Source organism: Haemaphysalis longicornis, unplaced genomic scaffold (genome assembly GCF_048455015.1).
Source record: "Haemaphysalis longicornis isolate Haplotype H1 unplaced genomic scaffold, Haemaphysalis longicornis Haplotype H1 scaffold_7, whole genome shotgun sequence".
In the NCBI taxonomy this organism is placed as follows: Eukaryota; Metazoa; Arthropoda; class Arachnida; order Ixodida; family Ixodidae; genus Haemaphysalis; species Haemaphysalis longicornis.
In genome coordinates this window covers 169,577,435-169,600,209 of record NW_027526422.1, presented here as the reverse complement: position 1 = coordinate 169,600,209, position 22,775 = coordinate 169,577,435, and the positions used below count along the sequence as shown (strand labels likewise).

The following is a 22,775-nucleotide window of genomic DNA, read 5'->3' as shown; positions in this document are numbered from 1 at the left end:
GGAAGAAAATTGCGAAAACGTAAGGCAGGTGCCGCCGCCGCTGGCAATAACGCGCAACTCGCACAGAAAGTGCTCAAATGACCAGCCGGGCGCACCGTCTTTCGTGGCAAGGAGAGGCCCTGCTAGCCACCGGCTCATTGGGAGGAGTGTGAAATAAGTGACGTAATTTTTTCACGGCCATCATAGGCTGACGGCTACCGCATCCTAGCAACGGCGCCGAAGGCCGGACCACCGAGGCATGATGTCACTGCGCGGTCCAGCCGGTAGCCAATGATCGGCGGGCAAAGAAGAAGCACACGACAGTGGAGCGAGAGAAGGCGGAGGAGGTAGCACTTGCGCGCAAAATACAAGCAAAAATGGCGGCTAACCAATATGGCTGATCCGGCTGCTGCAGAAATTACGTCAGGGCCTCTCCTAAGCTTTTCTTTCCTCTGCCTACCGATGGAGATACCGCTGGATGGCAATACTCGTCCCTGCTTGGGGGGAGGTAGCAAAGCTTTCGAAGAAGCGTGCGGACTACGCATGGGCGGTTGGTTCGACACCAACATTCGCGGTGCCTGAAAAGGACCATATCATTTCCCTCAACAAAGCGTCAATACTGACCGCGGGACCCATAAAAGAACAAATCACCTAGAGGTCCGGAGCTGCAAAAGACGTGGGAGTTCAAGAAAGCATGACTGATTAGACCGAAACTGACCAAAGCGCTCGTTACTTGGCAAGGTTTTTTTTAGCTTTCTTCTGTCCCGCTAACATCATCGCTGCCTCGCTTGCTTCCAGTTTATCGCGACACAAACAGCGGCTGCAGTCGCTATTTGCCGCACGTTTATTCACCGTTTGATCAGCTATTTCTCAGCAATTAAGATATCTTTCCGCATCAAAACAACGCTAAAATATCGATGGGAAGTTCTAGACATTCATTGTAAACCAACTTGCAGGTGGACGTCGGTGTCCCTCACTACACTGTAAACGCAAACTAGCCGGAAATGGAGTTTTAATCAAGTAATGTGCCCTGAAAAGTACCTATAGCAAAAAATGTACTCCCTAGGCATGATCTAAAGAAGTGGACGAACCTCCACGGTAGTACCTTTGCCCATCCAGGTAGCAAAAGGGAGGATTTAGAACGACTTAACACCATTTGTGAGATGGCGTTCGGTTCCTTGTATACTACCACGTCCACAATAAACGCCCTATCTGAGGTAATCATCTCAAGCGGGCGGTCGCCATGTTAGTCTTCTGTTGTCTCCGTGCACCAGCACTTCAACCGTGGCCTAATGCTAATTAGAACGAGTAAGCAGGACGCAACGGTTGCACGCAGCTACAAAACCAATACCGTACGTATACCCGTATAGATGCTTCAACCAGCGCGATCACAGGCAGAGAGCGCGGCCGTGTTGTCTCAATCTGTTTATTTTGGCGATAGGTGGTGTCAAACTCTGCTGCTAACGAAGAGGCAGTTCTCGCCGTTGCAAACAATTGCAACGTACATCTGCTTCGCTTGCTTGCGCATGCATAGACGATTTAAATTCCCGTGCCAGCGCGCCAACGCACCCGACTGCAGCGACTCAACTTGCCCTGGCGGCACGACTGGCTGCCCGGATGTATACAACGACGCAGCACGGCCGGTGACTCGGCGCGGCCGGAGCTTCAAGCCTCGCCTTGGGCCGTCGTTTTTTCTTATTTGTGAAGGACTAGTAGTGCCATTTGGTGGAAAGATTTTCATGTGCCCCTGTCACACGAGGAACGGCCGCAAACAGCATTTGGATACGGCGACAGGTGTGGACAGCTCGCTGGTAAGTGGTCTTTCATCAGTCGATGCGTTTGTCAAACGTTTGGATAGGGTTAACAGGGAAGTACCCGGGTACCCGTGCCGCTCACCGCTCGTACGCGCACGGGCAAAGAAAAAAGCGCACACTCGTATTATTTTACTTGTTTGTGGGTTTTGGGGTATGCGTTCGCATTCTTTTGTAGGCTGGTTTGTAACAGGGCATTCGATGTAAAATCGTTTGTCGCGCGCGGCGTCGTTTCAAAGCAACGTGACGGTTACTTCGTGCTGGCGAAAATCAGCGCAGTCAGACGGAAGCGGTAAGGAAGGTAGAGAGGTCGGGGAAGAGGGCGCTAATATATAAAAGAAAGCGTAATGCAAGACGAGAAATATAACACAACCCGCCTGCATTTCTCCGAACTTCAGGACAGAGCCGCACACGGGTACGTTGTCACAAACTCGAGCGTACGACGTCTAAAAGTACCGTATATTTTTTTTTTTGCATTTTTCAACGTGACCTGAGCCACTTATCTTCTCATTGCCGCGCATGCAGACCTGATTGTGTCCCTGTGTTTGAGCGCACAGCCATCCTTTTGCGACATAAGAACCAGTAAACGCGAGAAATTGTAGAAGCCAGCCACATCAGAAAAGCTGGTTCCGAATGTGTCAGTCATCCCTCTATCGCCCTGCTTAATCGAGAAGTCGCATATTTAGACGCACATTGAGCGCTATTTCGGTGCTTCTGGGAATGCGTGTTGGGGGTGGGAGGGGGGTCTTAATCCATGTATGATGCGGTTAGCTTTGCTGATTTTTCGCCTTTCGTGCGCCTCAAAGTTCGTTCTGTGGTTTTGTTGTTACGGTTTTTTAGTATTTTCGGCTGAGTGCGCCGAGAACTGTGACGCATTGGGGGCGCGGCAATTGGGCGCTTGCGCATATAAAGCTTTGAATTGTGCAATAATAAACTAGTTGCGAGTTTGCGCTTGTGCCGTCTTCATGTGTTCTTGTCCTCGTTAATTTGCGCGCAGTTTATTTTTCGCAATGCATAATTACCAACTCGCAACCCTTTTACAGATCCTATACTCCGTAAAAATGAGTTGCCTGTCCTTTTAGGTACGGCAAAATCTCGCGCAGCGCATCATTCTGCCAGGGGGCCGTATCCTAATGTCAATGCACACACTATGAAAGCAGCTTGCACTTAATGCGTCACATTGTCTGCTGATAAGCATTTTAGATTCGCCCCTCTCATCATCATTCACTTCGTGGAGATGGCGGGATTTTCTTTCATAGCTTGTTGTCACTGCAGTAATTAATAACAGAATCAGTCCTACAAATCACAGAAACGGTTCGTTTCACGTTACACAGTAACACACTTTGCACCACACGGAGGAACAATCGGTTGCAGTGATGAGGCATAAGGGTAACTTGTTGTTAAAGGGTCATTGAAGACAACCAGCAAGTTGATTTCAAACGGAAGTCGGACCTCCGCATAGCCATTTCAGCATTGATTTAGTGCCAAGATGCCTTAAGTGCTGAGAAATCGCTGTTCAACTGCTCATCAAGCGTGACGCAAACAGTATACAAGCAACTGAATACAACATTACCACGTACCAAGCAGTTTGGTCAGTTCCGGTGAAATCGCTCATGCTTCCCCAAACTCCCCTGTCATTTGCCGTTCGAGACCACTAAGCAAAATGTTTCTCCATTGGACCTGTGATCAGTATTTACGCTTCACTGAAGAAGAACATTGGCCTTTTGAGGCCTCCCAAGTTTTGGCGTCGAACGATTTTCTCATGCGTAGCTCGCATGCTCCCTTGGAAAGCGGTACTGCCACCCCAAGTATGGACGAGTAGCACCATCCAGCGGCAGCCAAGAAAGAAGTTGTGCGCGTCAGGCCACTTAAGCCCTTCCGGTGAAAACGTGTTTTTGCTAGTTTCAACCTTATTTAAAAAAAAAATGCCAGGTGTAAGAGGGGTATAATAGTGTTCCCCGTGAGCTAATCTATCAACCTAGAGAGGCTTGCATTTTAACTTCACTGTCATTTAAAGTTGCGCTCGAGTATATTGTGCGGAAGTAATATCTTTTTATTGCTGCAAAAGCCACGATGGTTAATGTACTGGCACTTGGTTTTATGAAGCCTTTGCATTCCTAATTTAAGTACTGAAATTCGCAGGGAACCTGGCATAACAATTTTATTACTGTGCCGAATTATTAAGTTCGTTTAACCATAGTGTCTGTTTTGAATTTTACATGTGGGGCATTTTTTTTTCTTTTTTGCTTTTTCAGGTAGATGTTCCTTTGACTCCCTGCCTGCATTCCGCGAAAGGGGAAATTAGCCTCCGCATCGATGGCCAGAGTGTCTTGACTGCATCATCTTTACTGGGAGGACTGTGTAGTCTGTTTGCATCGTTCTGGGTTTTCAACATTCAATATCCCAAGAAGGCACACAGAGCTCTAACGTTTGTGGAACATGCCTTTTTGGACCTTGCCAGCACCAAACCACGTGTGAAGGATTTAGAACTAATTAACTTTTATCGCATCAATATCCCTCACCAATATTTTATTTGTTTTCAATCCTGTAATCATTGGATAGTAGTTTAAAGAATTTCGTATTATGTTTCTGACGTTTTCTTTTTTTTTTTACTGAACAGGGGATATTTGATGGGCCCTTCTGTATGCTGATAATACAGCTATCTTTTAGTGAAGCAATAATATTAACCAACTAATATAACTTGAAACAATTATCTAAATAATGTTGGCAACTGGTGCCAAATGAATCAACTCAAAATTATCGGAAAAACACGAATTACATGGCTTTTTCTTCTCACTCTGAAGAAGCTGTCGCGATACCACCCATTCTGTTCTATATCCTTGCAATTAACCCCTCAGACTGGGTCACTTTTCTTGGCGCATTTGTGTCTTTATCAAAACGCACTGGTATTTTCCGCAGCATATTTCTCGTTCTTTATATTACTCATTTATCCATAGCCATCTCATTGCTGTCTGTCTCCTACATCATTTATCTCTTGTGCCTTTACCATCTACAAAATGCTCGTTACCTTTCAATATCAAATCGTTACACAGCTCTCGCACATTTCACCACCAATTGAAAAAAAATTTTGTTGTTGTAAACCACTGCAATCATTTTTTTCACTTTGTGTACTGAGTACTGATGCGTACTGATAAGTACTCACGCGTTCTCAATCCTCTAGTATTATATAATGATGTCACTTACCATGCCGTTGTGTTTGTGCCTATATGTTTTTCGCGTATTTCCAGTTCTTGTAGTAATATTGTTTCTACAGTTTGTTCAACTAGCACACAGATCGCTCATTTCACCAACTGAAATTTTTTTGTTGTTGTAAACCACTGCAACCATTTTTTTCACTTTGTGTACTGAGTGCTGATGCGTTCTGATAAGTTCTGATAAGTACTGACGCGTTCTTGATCCGCTATTATTATATAATGATTTCACTTATCAAGTGGTTGTGTTTGCGCCTATCTTTGTTTTTCGCGTATTTCCAGTTCTTGTAGTAATATTAATTCTACGGTTTGTTCAACTAGCATTCTATTGCTGTCTTCCATTCCTAACTGGCGTGTTTTTAGCAATTTACCATTTTTGCTTTCTTATAGGAGGTCGCCCTAAGTTTTTATTTCGGAGCCTCCTTGTGTACACCATATACCATGTAAACTTGTATGCGAAAGTTCGTTTGAAATAAACCTGAAACCGAGCAAAACCGTGTGAAATCAGTACTCCCGCAGGGAACTAGAAACTCTCCCTTGTGGCCTTGAAAAAACTCCTTTCGGAAGGCCTACAAAACCGCCCTAGCTTTGCAAAACTCCATTCAAAAGAAATATATGCTTCCCTTGAACCTCCTAAAAACTCCCCTCGCGAGGCCTACAAAACGTAAAACTCCATGCAAAAGAAGTAAATGCTTCCCTTGAACCTCCTCAAAACGCCCCTAAAATAACATAAGTACTTCCCAAGGGAGCCATAATAAGCTCCTATTCAACCGCCTAAAAAGTCCATAAACATCACTTAAAAACGCCTTGAGGAAGTAAAGAATACTCCATTTTGATCTCCTTAAATTCTCCCTAACATTTCTTAACACTCCCTAACTACCTCCTTTCTATCACCTAAAAACACCCTGTTTTGAGGAGGTAAACAAAACCTCCCTGTTCCATGTAGTAAAAAAACTCCTACAAGGAGGATCACTAGAGGACAGGCGAAAAAGAACCTCGAGGGAGTATATGGGTGGAAAAAAAGTTTAGAGTGTATTCTACACAAACGTGCGTGATCGGCTGACACATTTATTGTTCATTTCAAAAATATCATAGCAGACGTTTTTTGCCCTTTACCTTCATTGAATCCGCCTCGCACAACGGGCCTCTACGATTTTCTTTGATCCGATACCGCCGAAGTATTCGCACAAGACAGAGCGACATCAGGAACGATTTTACCAGAATAGGTCAAGACTACCGTGCTCCTCATTTGATGCTTTTGACTCCGCCGTACAAATAATAGATGAGCAAGCTGTGGCCACAGCCAGCAACACGAAATGGGTATAATTTTCGACGTGCACGGCAAAAGTGAGGCTCTTTCTCGTGTTTTATGCAGCTGTGATGTACCCCTGAGCAGCGAGACATCGAAGAAGCTGCGACATAAGCTGAATAATTCAAAGTTAATCACTTCAACAAAAACACTTACCAATAGTATCTGCAAACGGGAAGTATGTATACAAAGAAAAGCTGACATTCATAGGCGGTACGAATTGAAAACAAAGAACGTAGCCTACCCTGCTCTCACCGAGCATGCACAACAGTAGAGCATCGAGGAACAAGGATGAAAACAACGCTTCTTTCTGGCCTCAATCGGGCCGTGATATCATACTTGGAATCACTCGGAATACTATCGACAGCCACGCGCACTTCATTAGAAAAGTGCCACTCGGCATATCATTAGTAAAGGTGTGTATATGCGTTGGTTTTCAACAAACTGAATTGGCGGTCAGGAGCCCAATTGTTCAAACTACCGTTTGTTTCGAAGCAACCGCAGCAGGGCGAAGGGTGCGATGAAAAGTATGACTTTGCGCGTTTAAAACGCTGCATCTAACCCTCCTGTGCACCCGGTGTACACAAACCTTCTGAGCGAGCACGGCACGGACTCTTCCCGCAAAAATATCCGCGATATTGCACCCTGTACACAGTCATCCCCAAAGCTTCCAACATAATTATCAAGCTGAAAATATACCTTTTTCTTGGGGGGCTCATTAATGTAAATTCCAGATTTCACAGACGACACTTCGAATTTCTCCATGAACTGCCTCGCTCAAATGTTCAGAGCAGGACGCTCAATTTTGGCAAAGTTCGGATTAGTGAAACAACAGCATTTATCACTATCGGAGAAGCTTCTCAAGCTTCTCTGTATGCTTCGAGAGAGACCACAGTCTCTCGGACAGCTACCCCTCACAGTCAAGCTTCACGTCAGGCTAGTTGGTGTAAAACGCTTTTGAAGAGAGCTTGCGTTTGCAATGCTCACAGATACTGACACAGGAAAAAATAGGACACTTCTCTTCTTTTTGTGAAAGCGTACGTTTTTTTCTGTGTCCATTCCTGTCAGCAAAGCAAGTGCAACTTCTCTTCAAAACAATTCACAGTCATCGAGTGAAGAAGTAGCTGACAGATCGCCGAAGCTTTAAACCTGTACCTTTCGTGCGCAATTAAAGAGGCGGTGCCGAAGACGCGCTCCTACAGTAGGGTAAAGGTATGACTTGGAGGTAGTGCAGGAGGCAACCAACCAAACACGACCGAAAATCACTTCCGGGTACAAATCCCCGGAGCCAACATAACAGGACCGCGGCAAAAGCGAGGCTCTGCGGCAGTAATTGGCCTTCTTTGTCCCCTCTTCTGGCGATCCTCGAATTCGGTGCTGCAGTTTGCCTTCGCGTAGGGGCTCAAGATACGCTTCTGCCTACCGGTACATCATCAACTCCGACCCAATGTAGTACTGGCAGTGCTGTTCACTTAGAGATGACTAGACTCCGGGCTGTATCCTTCTGCATGCAGGTGGGGTGTCCGTCGGGTGACTAAGCTGCTCGTGTACCTAATCCACGCGAAAGCCAGAACTCAAACCATCCCCATGGTTGAACAGCATGTAGTTGCCGCCCTACTGACATTGAAGAAAACGAACAGATGCACCGCCTACGCGCCGTTTCTATGTTCTGAGTTTCGCCCTCCGCTATTTTGCGCTCGAGTAAGCAAACTATTCACGGCATCACCCACACTGCAGGCCAAGAAAAACATCTCAGCTGTTTACAATGCCCACTTATCCGCTACCGCCTCCCGGTACCATGAAGGAACGGAGGCCAACAAAGACCACCTAAAAATAAAACTGTCCGTCCTTCAATAGTAAGAAACGACAAGTCGCTCACTGCCACCAACTAATCGCTTTGCCTACCGAATATCATCGTGCTACAAGAAACGTACAGCCGCAAGCCAATATGACGCCGCTAGGCTATGTTTGGTGTAGCCTGGTCCCTATACTTCACTGTGCGAGCTCAAAAATTTACCATCCAACAACATGTATTTCCTCTCTGGTCGACAATACTCTTGTTGAAATCATATTTATACAAACTGGTAACCCAAGTAACTTTATCCTAAACATCTACAGCACATCTTACGTCCCTCACGGCACATCGCCTTTCTACTGCATGCACAAACAGCTTCGCTCGGCCACGTTCTTGCCCCTCATAATTCATGGGTATTTTCAAAAAGCCAAGGAGAGGACGGCAGTCGTTAACATGGCGCTAGATTGTATGTACACGGTTCATCCAGTTCATCTGTCCGACTCTCCTGCGTTATGTTTTCTATTGGGCACGCTTATCAACTCTTTTGGGAGCAGTAACTACATCCCTGTCCACACGTTAGCACAGCCTCCCCCCATTTAAAAGCGCATCGGACAATCCATGCTCGTAGACTGGCCATTATTTTGCAAAGGCGGTCATTCACTTCCTTCTACTGACGCATACAGTGAACTTTCTACGTCCGAGTTCCCGAATTGGTGCAGAAACATACCAAGACCATTCTTGCACTTTTGGAAAAGACCTCAGGTGACTTCCACTTGGCGCCTATGTGTGTGGTTCTACCAGGCTTCGTCAGCCATCAAAGAACTTGCAAAGAGACCCGATACTTAAAAAGAAAAATTACAGAACCTAGTCAATATGTAGCAGGGTATGCCTATGAGATGATATCCCAAAGCTGGAGATCTTTTGTTTTACCAAGAATAGGGCTTATAGAGCGCCAAGCGTACTCGGAGTAAGTAAGTTCGCCAGCTGTTGGGTTCAAAAATGGGAAACGAGAAAGCATCACCAGACCCAACGACTTTGGAACAATCACCGGCATTCCCCGAAACAGCTGGTCGATACCGTTCACACAAAACTTTAAGGAATCATTAAGGACTTTTCAATCCTCCCCAGCCTACAATAACATGACGCTTCGAACCTAAACACCCCATTCTCTTGATGACTCCAAAGCTGGAGGAAACCCTCACTCGCTTGCCATGCAAGGTGACGCTGCATAATGGCTGTTTTGCACACAAAATATCTCAAAACAGGCGTGGCAAAGTGCTTAGGAGCACGCAGAATACTACAAAACCCAAGTGCTAAATCATAAAGCAGCTACGTTGCTCTTGAATACAACCTATACCCTAATAGTACTGGCCAGATTAAACTGCGCCTCAACAATTACCTTATGGAGATCCCACAAGCTCAGAAAGTCAGTCAGCCACTTCATCTCCCCCACAGGTTCCCAAACTGTGCCAACCTCAGCCTCAGGGCTGCTCCGTTTCAAATTCACTGGACGCACCACAACGCCTTTTTGCCATATTGGAATCTATATGAACATATGAACATGAAATCTATGAACATGAAATCTATATGAAGAAAAATAACTCCTTAGTACAACCTAAAATGATGGCTGACATGCTTTTGTCTCCTGCAGAAGCAGTACTCATACCATCCGAACACTGGACACGCTATTGTGAAGCCAGCCCAGTTGCAGTGACGACAGCCCGAAGTGGTGGCCTTCAACCTTCAAGCCTACCTCCTTACATTCGCGCGGTCGCAAATATCAACACCACAAATGCTGTAAAGACAGCTTTAAGTCCCAGCGGCAATACCACCATTCCACCAGACTGTCACCAAGCCTGCCGCAACGTTCTGATCATATTGTCACGAAGCGAAGGACGACGCAGTTGTCGTGAAGGAGAAACAAGTTTATTGCAGCGAACTTGTGCTCCCCTAACAACTCAAAAGAATACAGAGGCGGCGAAGCAGCGGTCAACAAAGTGGCTTGCGTCGGCAAGCGTCGCAGAATCGAATGCCAAGGCGTCTGCTCTGCAGGCTTTTTATCTTTCGGCGCAAGTGTTTCTGGAACCGTCGATTCACATCCAGAACATTGTAGATCACGGACGATTATTCTGGGCTAGCAACGTTACGGCGAAACAGTTTGCTTATCTGAATGTGATAGCACGTGCGGCATAAAAATAAAGAATGAAAGACGCGCTTTGCTTCGAACGCAGATAACACAGCCGGGCGTGGCCCGGCAGTTAAAACAAAGAATAAATAAGAAAGCCCATACATGGTTTGCGGCATTACCCCCCCTCTAAGAGTGCATCGACTAGATGCGAAAATAAAAGACAGTCCGAACAAACTACAACAACAACAACAACAAAAATCTGTCATCTTGCATAGTAACGTTTCAAGCGAACCACGTGGACGACTTCGGGCCGCGTGCGTCGTCGTGACATTCCGGAATCACCATCGGGGATCACCTCGTAGGTAAGTTGGCCGACACGTCGTAGAATTTGGTAGGGTCCGAAATATCGCCGGAGAAGCTTCTCACTGAGTCCGCGTCGTCGGATGGGAGTCCACACCCAAACACGGTCCCCTGGGTGGTACTCGGCGTCTCGGCATCGGAGTAGAATGAACTAGAATAAGGGAGTGTCCTGAGCGGCCGCGCCGAGCCACTCCGGTTGGCGTCCACCCCACGACGTGACGCGAATGTGCCCTTTCGCAGCTGGTCTGTTGCAGCGAGACTACGCGTCTGGCCTTACACTGTCATTTTCTCGCGTTCTCTTTCGGCTTTCAAAGGCATTCAGAAGCTAAGCAAGATTCTAAACGGCCAAACGTGATTTTTGCTTTACTTTCTCCTGCTCCAGGTCGAGCACTAGAACTGTGGCCTCGATGTGGTGAGCCGTTCTGGTTTGAGGCACCCTAGTTCCGCTATCCGCGATTTTGATTCACCTCCAGCTTTCTATCTGGCACGGGCGCTTCTGATTGTCAATGAAGTGTCACCTGTGTTCTCCGCAACACGCCGAATACTGCCTGGCTAACAATAATTACTTACTTTTCGCGAACTTGCTGGTGTTCAGCATGGACTGTTAGTCCCTGCACAGGGCAGAGCATCGCGGTTCTAAAAACACGCCATTGCTCGTATATCGTATAGCAGCATTTAAGAGCGACAACTTTTTTAGCCGAGGTGTTGCAGTCAACTCTGATGTATTGTTCGGCGCATGTGCGCAAATAAGCACGTTGACCCCCCCACTCCTCACCCCCAATCTCCTAAAAGGAAGTGTAGACCCGCCGCATAGCACAAAAACAAAACTAACTGCTGCTTGCCTGCCAATATGGTATGGAGTCTTTACTAGTTTTCAAAGATCAGAGCTGTTATCATGGCGAAAGACATATTATTTTGAAGTTATTTCTTTTTATAATTACTATAAAAAAGAAAAGTACTAATGTTAACACTCACATTCAATGCTACATGTTAAGCAAAGTTGTGTAAAGCTAATGGCCCAGCTTCACCTTTTCCAAACCCGATTGCAATTTTTATAATATACATACCGTGAACGAGATAGAACAGATTACCTTTCAGCGTGCTGTCATAGTTTATTTCGCAATTTGGTCCAGTACTACGGGCATTTACCTAGTTTAGCATATTTTTAGATTGCCGTCTTTTTGCATTGCTTCTGTTGATGCTTTTGACGAAGTGAATGCGGGTCGTGCCTCTGCCGCAACAGCCTTGCAATGATCACTGCACCCAAATTCACACCGCTGCTTAGCCTTCATCACACTCAAAATGTCAAGGATGCTATCAAAATTAAGCTCAAGAAGACGGAAGCATTCAGCGAACGCGTTCTCCATGTTTAGCACAAATCTGTGCATAACCTGTTATTTCCCACACAATTCGACGCACAATGCCATTCTGTACTCCACCAGGCACTCTATGGCACATAATATGGGAGTGCCTGAAGAACCCAGACCTCCCACCTCCTTTTCCTTCCCCTACTCCTGAGCAGTGGGAGATAATGCTGTCCAGCTCCCTTCCTCAACATCAACTTCTGCTGGTCGAGAGGGCCAGTCGAGCCGGGACGGCACATGGTTACCTGAAATGAGGAACCACCCCACCTAAAAGCCCGCTAAAAAAGGTTTTGTCTCTCTCTCTCTCCTGCCGGCGCAAATTGTGCTTCCACTTTTTTCGAACCTCTTCGTCTCTTGGGGCGGCGAACAAAGACACCTTTGGAGCGCCCTGATAGCGCGCGGTGTGACAGCCTAGGCAAAACAGTGCGCATCAGTCCTTCTTTTCGCCATCTTCCTCACATGCTGGTCCTTGACAAAATGCACGCTCTCACTGTTTTGAAAAATATGTCAGAACCTCCGCACCGATTCCCCCGAACGCACGTGCACCCACCGCCTTCCAAGTTCTATGTTTCGTCCAGTCTGAGGGCTAAGGCGACAGCGCGGGCGCGGCTGACCGGCTGCGAGATCGTGCACCAGCGCCCCTAGCCACCCAAGCGGTGCTTGACGGCGCGCGGCACGCCGAAAGCAATGCCGTCTCCGCCCACTCGGGCCACTCCCCTATTCTAGTTCACTCTAGTCGGAGGTTGTAGCGCCCGGAATCCACGAGCTGCTGGCGCGTAGTACGAACTCGAGCCAGCTGGCGGGCCTCCTCCGCACGCTGAAGATATCCTTGGACGTCGGTGTTGAGGTCGTCGTCTTCTACATGCGGAAGCATGGCGTCGAGCATCGTAGTTGGCCGTCTTCCGTAGACAAGCTCGAACGGCGTCAGCTGCGTCGCCTACTGGATAGCCGTGTTGTAGGCTAACGTGACATACGGGAGCACGTCCCAAGTCTTCTGCTCAAAATCAACGTACATTGACAGCATATCTGCGATTGTCCTGTTCAGACGTTCTGTTAGTCCGTTCGTTTGGAGGTGGTACGCCGTCGTTCGTCTGTGATCCGTGTTGCTGTAGCGTAATATTCCTTGCATCAGCTCCGCAGTAAAGGCCGTTCCGCGGTCTGTGATTAGGACTTCCGGGGCTCCATGTCGCAGCACGACTTGGCCTATGAAGAACTTTGCGAATTCCTCTGCAGTGCCCCTCGGAAGAGCGGCGGCCTCTGCGTAGCGCGTCATGTAGTCTGTCGCCACGACAATCCACTTTTTCTGTGATTGTGACGTATGGAACGGGCCTAGAAGGTCCATTCTAATCTGTTGAAAGGGCCTCGACGGGACGGCGATCGGTTGCAGAAAGCCGGCGGGTGTTGTCGGCGGCGTGTTTCGTCGCCTGCAGTCACGGCAACTCCGAACGTAGTGGGTGACGTCGGGTGTAAGACGGGGCCAGAAGTACTTCGCCTTGATTTTTGCAATAGTGCGAGCTATGCCGAGATGTCCGGAAGACAGGTCGTCGTGGCACGCTTCCAAAATTTCGTCACGGAGCTCTGCAGGGATGATCAAGTAGGTAATGCGTTCTCGTTCCGGGGATGAAATTCTTCTTCACGAGGACGGAGTTTTTGAGGCTGAATGCTGGCAAGTTCCGCTTGAACGCCCTAGGCACGGCGACATTTGTTCCTTCGAGGTAGTCGATCATGACGCGTAAGTCAGGGTCGGCTCGCTGCTGGGCGGCTAGGTCGCTATCCGTAACGACTCCGAAGAACGCGCTGTCTTCATCGGAGTCTAGTGGTGGCGGGTCGACGGGGGCGCGGGACAGGCAGTCGGCGTCCGAGTGTTTCCTGCCGGATTTGTAGACGATTGTAACGTCGAACTCATGCAGGCGCAAGCTCCACCTCCCAAGACGGCCAGAGGGGTCCTTCAAATTAGCGAGCCAACACAGTGCATGGTGGTCTGTGACATCCGTGAATGGTCTACAATATACGTATGGGCGAAATTTTGAAATGGCCCATATAATTGCGAGGCACTCTTTTTCAGAGGCTGAGTAATTTCTCTCCTCCTTCGTCAGACCACGGCTGGCAAAGGCGATTACTTTTTCGCTGCCGCTTTGCCTTTGGACGAGAACGGCAACCAAGCCTATATCGCTGGCGTCGGTGTGCATTTCTGTTTCGGCGTTTTTGTCGAAATGAGCGAGCACGGGAGGGCTTTGCAGGCGTTTTTGTAGCTCGCAGAATGCCTTTTCTTGGTCGTTTTCCGAGCTAAAAGGCGTGCTATCTTTCGTCAATCGTGTGAGTGGCTCTGCAATGCGGGCGAAGTTTGCGACGAAGCGCCGGTAGTGTGCACACAGTCCGAGAAATCTTCGCACGCCCTTCTTATCTTTCGGCCTTGGGAAGTTCGCAATGGCCGAAGTTTTTGCCGGGTCAGGTAGTACTCCTGCGGCGTTGACGACGTGGCCCAGAAACTTGAGCTCCTCGTAAGCAAAACGGCACTTTTCGGGCTTCAGCGTTAACCCCGACGTGCGGATGGCCTCGACTGCAGACTCCAACCTTGCAAGGTGTTCGGTGAAAGTCCGGGCGAATACCACAACGTCGTCGAGGTATACGAGGCAAGTGTGCCACTTCAGGCCAGCTAGAACAGTGTCCATGACTCTTTGAAACGTTGCTGGCGCCGTGCACAGCCCAAAAGGCATCACCTTGAACTCGTATAGGCCGTCCGGGGTTATAAACGCAGTCTTGTCTCGGTCTCTCTCGTCCACTTCAATTTGCCAGTATCCGGTCATCAAATCCATCAATGAGAAGTACTTGGCATGGCCGAGGTGGTCAAGGGCGTCGTCGATTCGTGGCAGGGGATACACGTCCTTTTTGGTTATTTTGTTTAGTCGCCGGTAGTCAACGCAGAACCTTAATGTGCCGTCTTTTTTTCTTTAAGAGTACGACCGGCGCAGCCCAGGGGCTTTTCGATGGCTGTATAATGTCGTCGCTAAGCATGCCGTCGACTTGAGTCCGGATGGCTTCCCGTTCGTGGGAAGAGACGCGGTATGGTGACTGTCGGGTAGGTCCGGCTTCATCTTCAGGTATAATGCGGTGCTTGGCTAGGGATGTCTGACGTAATTTTGAACTCGACGAAAAACACTCGCTGTAGCGACGCAGCAAAGCCAATAATTTGTTCCGTTGTTCTTGCGGTAACGCCGGATTCACGTCGAAGGGCTGCGGAAGCTTGAAGGTGTCATCGGGTGTGCGTTCAAAGTCGGCGACCGCGATCACGTCACTCGCTTCTTGCGTTTCTTCGAGGAACGCAATTGCAGCTCCCTTGTTTAAATGCTGGTACTCTTCGGTGAAATTAGTGACCAAAACATGAAATTGGCGTTGCTTAAAGTGCGCAATGCCTCTTGCGACGGAGACACCGCGGTCGAGAAGCAACCTTAAATCACTCTCTACGATAGCCTCGATGTCAGAAGCAGCATCCTCACAGTAGACGGTGATCATGAAGCTTGCGCGGGGTGGCAGGGTGATGTGATCGTCAGCGATCCTGACAGCAGCACGGTGACCGGGGTTCGGCTGTGGCGTCGTGGAGTGATCGGAGGAAAACGTTATCGACTTGGTCTGCAGATGAATTATTGCGCCGTTGTCCGTCAAAAAGTCCGTTGCGAGGATTACGTCGCGGGAGCAGTTAGGCAAAATAACGAACTCGGCAGGATACGTGGTGCCGCCTATGGTGACGCGTGATGTCCACGTTCCACTTGGCGTTACGAGATGGCCTCCTGCTGTGCGTATATGCGGTCCGTCTCATGTTGTCGTAACTTTCTTCAGCTTCGACGCGAATGAGCCGCTCATTACCGAGTAGTCGGCTCCCGTGTCGATGAAGGCGACTACGTCAAAGCCGTCGATGGACAACTGGACGTCGGACGCCGCTTTCGTCGAGTTTCTGGTGCGTCGGGGCGTTGTATCTAGGCTTGTGCGTGTTGAAGGTCAGGCACCATGCGTCGTCATTCTCGTCATCTTCTCAGCGGCAGGCTCTGTCGATTCGGGTACGCGTCGCGTCGTGTCGTCGTCGGGTTCGGGAGTCACGTCCGGGTTAGATCGAGTCATTGGCCTGCAGGTACAGTGTTCGGTGTGGCAATGCGTCGTTGGAGGGTTTTCGTTTTTTCGCCATTCTGCAACTTCACCTCCAGAAGTTGCTGCTTTTAGTTTCCCCCGCGTGGGCTGGGGGACCTTCCACGGGAGAAGTCAGCTGTGTTATGGCGGTTTGGCGACTGGTACCGGTAGGGCGACGGCGAACGGTTGAGGCGGGCAGGTCCTCGGTTCGTGTTGGACAGGTATTCGTCGATATCAGTAGGGCGCTGGCCGGGTCGGGGGCGTGGTGCGTCGACAGAGAATCCTCGCAGAGCGACCCTCTTGTAAGGGCAGCGACGGTAGATGTGGTCGGCCTCTCCGCAATGGTAGCACAGCGGGCGATAATCGGGCGTTCACCACACGTCGGTCTTCCTTGGCGTCTGGTATTGGTCTACAGGGCGTCGGGCGGGCGGCATTGGACGGCGGTATGGCTGGGCCTCTTGAAGACGGGTTGGAGCAGGGCGGTGTTGACGAAGAGCTGTGGAGTAGGTCTTCGCTTGGGGCGTACGGGGTGCTTCTGAAGGCATAGAAGTTCCCAGCGCCTGTTGAACCTCTTCACGGATGACATCAGTCAGAGAAGCCACTTGAGGTTGCAGCGTTGTTGGAAAAAGCTTCTGAAGCTCCTCCTTGACCACTGCTCGAATGGTCTCGCGCAATGTATCTGAGCTTCCAGTTCCGGCACCGATGGTCTCCAAGAACAGCGCGTTGACAGTGCGGTCGTACTGCCTCGTTCGAATTTCTAGCGTCTTCTCCATCGCGGGCGCCTCATTCGGGTATTCAGCCACCATCTTCGGCGGGTTACGGACTAGACAAGCAAAAAGCTCTTGCTTCACTCCTCGCATTAGAAACCTGAGCTTCTTTCCTTCGGTCATTTCGGGGTCCGCACGGCGAAAAAGTCGCTTCATTTCCTCGACGAAGATAACGACACCTTCGTTGGGGTGCTGCGTTCGAGTTTCAAGCAAAAGCGCAGCTCGCTCTTCTCACAACGGTAGTGAAGGTCTTAAGAAACTCCCTTTTGAATTGAGTCCAGTCGGTCAAAGAGCTCTGATAGTTCTCGAACCAAGTTTGAGCAGCATCTTCTAAAAAAAAGAAGACATGCCGGAAAGTTTCTTCGTCGTCCCACCTGTTGAAGTTGCGGACGCGCTCCAGCTTCTCCAACCATTCTTCGGGGTCTTCAGCGGGGGCTCCCCGGAACGATGGGGGTTCCCGGGGCTGCTGCAGGACGATTGGCGACATTGTTTCTTGCACCATGGTGTTGGTTGCAGCGTTCCTTCTCTTGGGCCGTTCTGGCATGAGACCGAGCTCGGGAAGCAACCCTTGCAGTCGGCGGCTTTCTCTGGTTGGGCTGACTTGGCGGCTTCCAGATGTCGTAGAGAGCATAAAGGATGAGTTCCCCTCACCTCCACCAGATGTCACGAAGCCAAGGACGACGCAGTTGTCTTGAAGGAGAAACAGGTTTATTGGAGCGAACTTGTGCTCCCCTAACAACTCAAAAGAATACAGAGGCGGCGAAGCAGCGGTCAACAAAGTGACTTGCGTCGGTGAGCGTCGCAGAATCGAATGCCGAGGCGTCTGCTCTAGAGGCTTTTTATCTTTCGGCGCGAGTGTTTCTGGAACCGTCGATTCACATCCAGAACATTGTAGATCAAAGACAATTATTCTGGGCTAGCAACGTTAGGGCGAAACAGTTTGCTTATCTGAATGTGATAGCCTGTGCGGCATAAAAATAAAGAATGGAAGACGTGCTTTGCTTGGAACGCAGATAACACAGCCGGCTGTGGCCCGGCAGTAAAAACAAACAATAAATACGCAAACCCATACATGGTTCGCGGCAATATTCTTTTCCCGCACTGCCCTCAAACTCCTTCACAGGATCGCGACCCTACCTCACATGCATGATCGCGTATACCCAAGTCATACATCACATCGAGGGAATCAGGTGTCTCAGGTCACCACCCCCATATCTTATAATTGTTGGCCGGTATTGCAAAAATCGACGAAATGCAGCGTAAATTACAATATAGGCCTGCAATTACTGTTCAGCAGTATTAAGGCTTGTACGCCATGCCCTCTCTCTGATTGGATGAGAAGGCCTTACGTAATATGAACATTTCGCAGGAACGCTTACGCCAAACACTGGCAACTTCGGTCTTCGTAAACGTGACGTCACGTTACACAACCGCTTGCAAATCGGGACTGTTGTGGTCACATAGAGCAAAAAATTTCACCTAGCGTCAGCACCATGAAATCCCCGTGAATTTGGAGCAGGCGCAGTTTCACACGACACGCGGTTTAAAACTGCGTCCCAGAGTAAAAAATAATAGTTTAGACTGTTGTCAAGTCAGCGATAATGGCTTACAAAAATAACATCCCGCATTTTGTTTTCATGTTTGCCTATAATACAGCAAATATTTGTTTCGCGTAACAGTCACTTAATATGGTTGTACAAGCCATGCAAGGGAAAATGCAATGGAAAATTGCAATGGAAAATTGCATATACCCCAAAGCATGGCATTTGCCCATGCTCCTAAGAGTAGGCCGGCGGGTGACATGATCAAATTGAAGAAAAAATATAAAAAAACTGACTTTTTTGTTTATTACGCCGCTGATTGAGGTCGAGGTTGACGAATGAGTGAAGTGGTTGCATCGGCATGCTCCGATATTATCAGGCATAGTGTTTCGCTGCCGTTACGCGTCATACAACCGATGGTAACCGCTGTCGTATTCTGTGATCACGCCATTACCTTTAACATTGCCGCAAACGGTAGCGTAGCAGCGTGACGGCCGTGAAGTTGATAACGCAACAAAAATTCCATTGTGGCACAGAACTCAACTACGTCACTAAAAGGTATTCGAAGAAATAAATAGATACGGTAAAAAAGATTGCGTGATGTTTTTCATATCAACATGCCACTTTCGCTCCCTTTTGGAGCAGCGTTACCTGATTCCCTTGTGGTGTGGAGGCCAATTTTGACTTGAAGAAACTTGTTTCTCGTGCCAGCCTCAGTTGCCGTCCTAATTTTGTTAATACATGCATGTGTATTTAGACCTTATATTGGTAATATTGATAGCTTGGTTGTGATCTGTGTGACTGAAGAGTCAAATTTCAGTGCGAATTGTCATAGCTAGATGTGCATAACTTCACTTGTTGCTTACGTTGTGCTTACGTAAAAAATGTAGTTGATCGCTCTTTCATAGGAGTCGGTAAATTATGAAAGTGAGATGTGCCTTCACAGAATCAGATGATTGTGTAGTCTGCATCGACATAAACTTGCACATCGCTATTTATATTTCGTCCGTTAGGAACGTGAGACTTATCAAAATTGGACACTGAATTGCACGCGCACGAGCACTGCGGAAACCCGAAAAAAACCACACGCGCTCACAAACCATGCGAACGAAACAAAACGGGTTGATAGCGAATCGTTTGGTGAACTTATGGTCCGCTGCAGCGAAAGAGCATGATTTGCGTGGCTGTCTTGTGAGTGTGCTTGGCGAGGAAAACGCAGATGGCGCGTTGCTTTCGCAAGTGTGCGACCAGTGCGTCCCTGCTTTGTGGAGTGTACGGCATACGGTAGTTGCGAAGAGCCCAGCTGGCGCCAACTTTCGGCGCCCATTAGCATCGGGATGCACTATTTCGCTCAACCTCTCGTAGACGGCAGCACCATCGAAATACAGGAGGTTATAGATAAGATATATGGTTAATTCAAGCTGCTAATTGCGCTTCGGTTCGTAGCCGAGTCGGTAGAGCGCAAGCACCTCTTGTTGCGGCGACGGAGCACCAGGCTCAAATCCTGGCGCAGCCGCGTTTGTTTGGCGATGTCATTTGCATGACGGCTATGACGTAAGTCACATCTTAGTGTATCCCGGCATAAAACACTTTCGTGGTAAAATATGGCCAATTAAGTGTGAATATATGCAATCAAAATAGGGCTCTGGTTGTCGCTGCGCCATATTCCAGATTTTGGCTAGCTCTGGCATATAAGTTTTTCGGCCCTATTCTCGACGAATCGAATTCGCAGTGCACTGCGAATTTGCCGAAGGACTTTTTGTATCAACTTTCAATTTTGGTCACATGCTTGTGGTTGACAAAGCGGTTGTGTGTAGCGTCGTCCTTATGACGTTTCATGACGTTTACTAGCACAACTTCTAAAGTTGGTCTTCATTGTCTTTCTTGAAAGTGAATTATGTTTGGCCGGCAGTGAAAAATTGGACTAAATGCACAGGGCATGACAATGTAGGCCTGTCTTTGGTTTTTAACGACAATACGGCTTGTATGTCACTACCTCTCTGTGATTGGCTGAGAAGGTGTGACATAATTTAAATAGTTGACGGGAACGACTCCGTGACGCATCGGCAACTGCAGCTCCGCAAAAGTGACGTGATGGTATGTAAGAGCTTGAAAATGGCGGCTGCTGTCACTGTGAGATAGGGAAAATATTCTTACCGACCTTTGGCGCCGTAAAATCTCCGTGAATTTGCATCAGGAGCATTTCCGCACGTCGCTCGATGTAAAACTGTTTTCTAGCAAAAGAGATACTAGATTTGACTGTTTCCATGTCAGCGATAACGGCGTATGAAAACAACGTCCCGAGTTATGTTTCCCCTACTAAGCCAGTGGGTCACTGACACGATTTTGGAAGCAAATAACAAAAAAACTGGCTGTTTTATTAATTACTGTTTTATTACCGCTCTCCCAATATCAGGCGTAGCGTTTGCCTTTCCTTACCCGGTCATACAACCGATGGTCACGGCCATCATTTTGTGTGACCACAAAATAAACTTGTGTCATGCCATCAGACGATTGCATGGCGGTGGTGACCGCAGGAAAGGTAATAACGCAACAAAGCTTGCATTGAAGCATAGACCTCAACAATGTTACTAGAAGCGATTAAAAGAAATAAATATATAGGTAAAGAACATTGTGTGATCTTTTTTAGCTCAAAACTCGTTTTTCACTCGCTTTTCGAGCAACGTTACTTGATCGTCTTATGGCGTTTACGCCAATTTTAACCCGAAGAAATGTGTTTTTCTTGCAAACCGAAGCTTCTGTCCAATGTTATACTTTATGACAATTATATCATATCATTTTGTGCAATATTTCATAGCTCAGTTGGGATCTTTATAAGCCTAGCGTAAAATTACATTGCATGTCGTCATAGATATACGTGGATTACGTCGCTGATTGATCACGTGTTGCTTACGCATAAAACATGGCGAATTCAATGTAAATTTATGTGGTCGGGAATAGGGCCCGTAATCCCACCTTCCGAATCGCAGCGATGACGTATTTGCGCAGCCGCATCAAAAGCACGGCTGATAGTGGATGACTAGCAGCCAAGGGGACATCGAAAAATGAGAATAATAACGTTATCGTGGTAATAAGCGATCATAATGTAAATGGGGGTGTGTGATTACCCGCGCCGCTCATTGTGCCCCGGCACCGGTATCCAGAATTTGCACGCGAACCCTAGTCGTGTGACTGCGCGCACAGCTTGTAATGTGTAATGACAGATGTCGCGTCGAAACGGAGGAAGCCGCTAGGGAGAGCCAACAAGGGTAGGAAAACTTACAGAGGCACAACGGCGAGGAGGGCTGCAAAATAGAAAGAGAGCAAAACGAAAGCTGGGCGTCCAACGCCGCGGGGACATAATCAGAACACGCAAATGATTTTCTTCTGGGCCACCATCAGCGCCAGTCTGTACCGTAATACGTGATTTAAACCATAAATAGTTGCACTATTTTCGCATTAGTGAGAGTGAAGAATCGTTTTTTGGACGGAAGTAGCTTTACGCCCTGTTATAAAAAAAACAAGCAAAGCAGCACATACCTACGAGGGCTGAGGTGACGAGGAAAGTGCTTTCGACCCACGACGCAGTTGCATGGTCGACGACGTAGTAATCCATGTAAAGTACGAACAGATATCCTTTGCTCGAACTGATAATGGCAGTCAAAAACATTACTGAAGCCGCAACAACTGGTATCAGCCAACAGCGGTCTTGCAGGTACGCTGGAGGCTGGAAGTCTGAAGTCCTCTTCGACTTGGATGGGGTGGGCATGGTTTGATCTCACTGGCGGTGACCATTTAAAGGTAGACATTAGCCTTAGTCATCCTTCCAAACTTGGAATATTAAGTCCTGGTTGTGTTGCACGAGGGGGCCAATATAAGATTGCAACGCAAGAAGCCAACAGGAACCAACAGCAGAAATACGAGTTACGTCGGCGTTTCCGCTGAATTTAATTTCAGTTGCTCGTACGGTCAGTTGACCCAAATAAACTTGCTACGTGCCTAAATGCTTTGTGTAGAAGTGGGACTGAAATCGTATGCCTTTCCGCGTATACAGTACAGTTTCGTTTGTTGAAGACGGCTGTTTTCACAAACCACGTTTACCGAAAATATGCCCAGCAAAGGACGAAAAACATTCGCCACCTGCTCCTGCACCTGCACGCATTCCCTGGCTACGACACCAGAATACGGGCTGTGTCGAGAGCCAAACTGCACAAACGCACGTGGCACGCTCGGGTTCTAGAAATATCTATCTGCGCAGTAAAACGCGAGAAAAGGGGAAGTCGAAATGAATGAAAAAATCCTTGGGGGTCCTTTGTTTCACAGAAACGCCCTCAGAACGAGAAAAGTATCAGCAACATTAAAAACTTTCTTTTTTAACATATATCTT

The 22,775-nt window shown here is 48.0% G+C and overlaps 1 protein-coding gene across 2 annotated transcripts in view; it reads right to left on the bottom strand.

The window, feature by feature from the left end:
• Positions 1-22,467, bottom strand: part of LOC144145480 (monocarboxylate transporter 12-like) — a 39,211-nt gene extending 16,744 nt beyond the window's left edge. For both annotated transcript variants that reach the window (XM_077677116.1, XM_077677117.1), the window contains exon 1: positions 21,929-22,467. In XM_077677116.1, the coding sequence (XP_077533242.1) occupies positions 21,929-22,157 (229 nt within the window). In that variant the 5' untranslated portion in view covers positions 22,158-22,467. The remainder of the gene's footprint in view (positions 1-21,928) is intronic.
• Between the last annotated feature and the right edge of the window lie 308 nt (positions 22,468-22,775).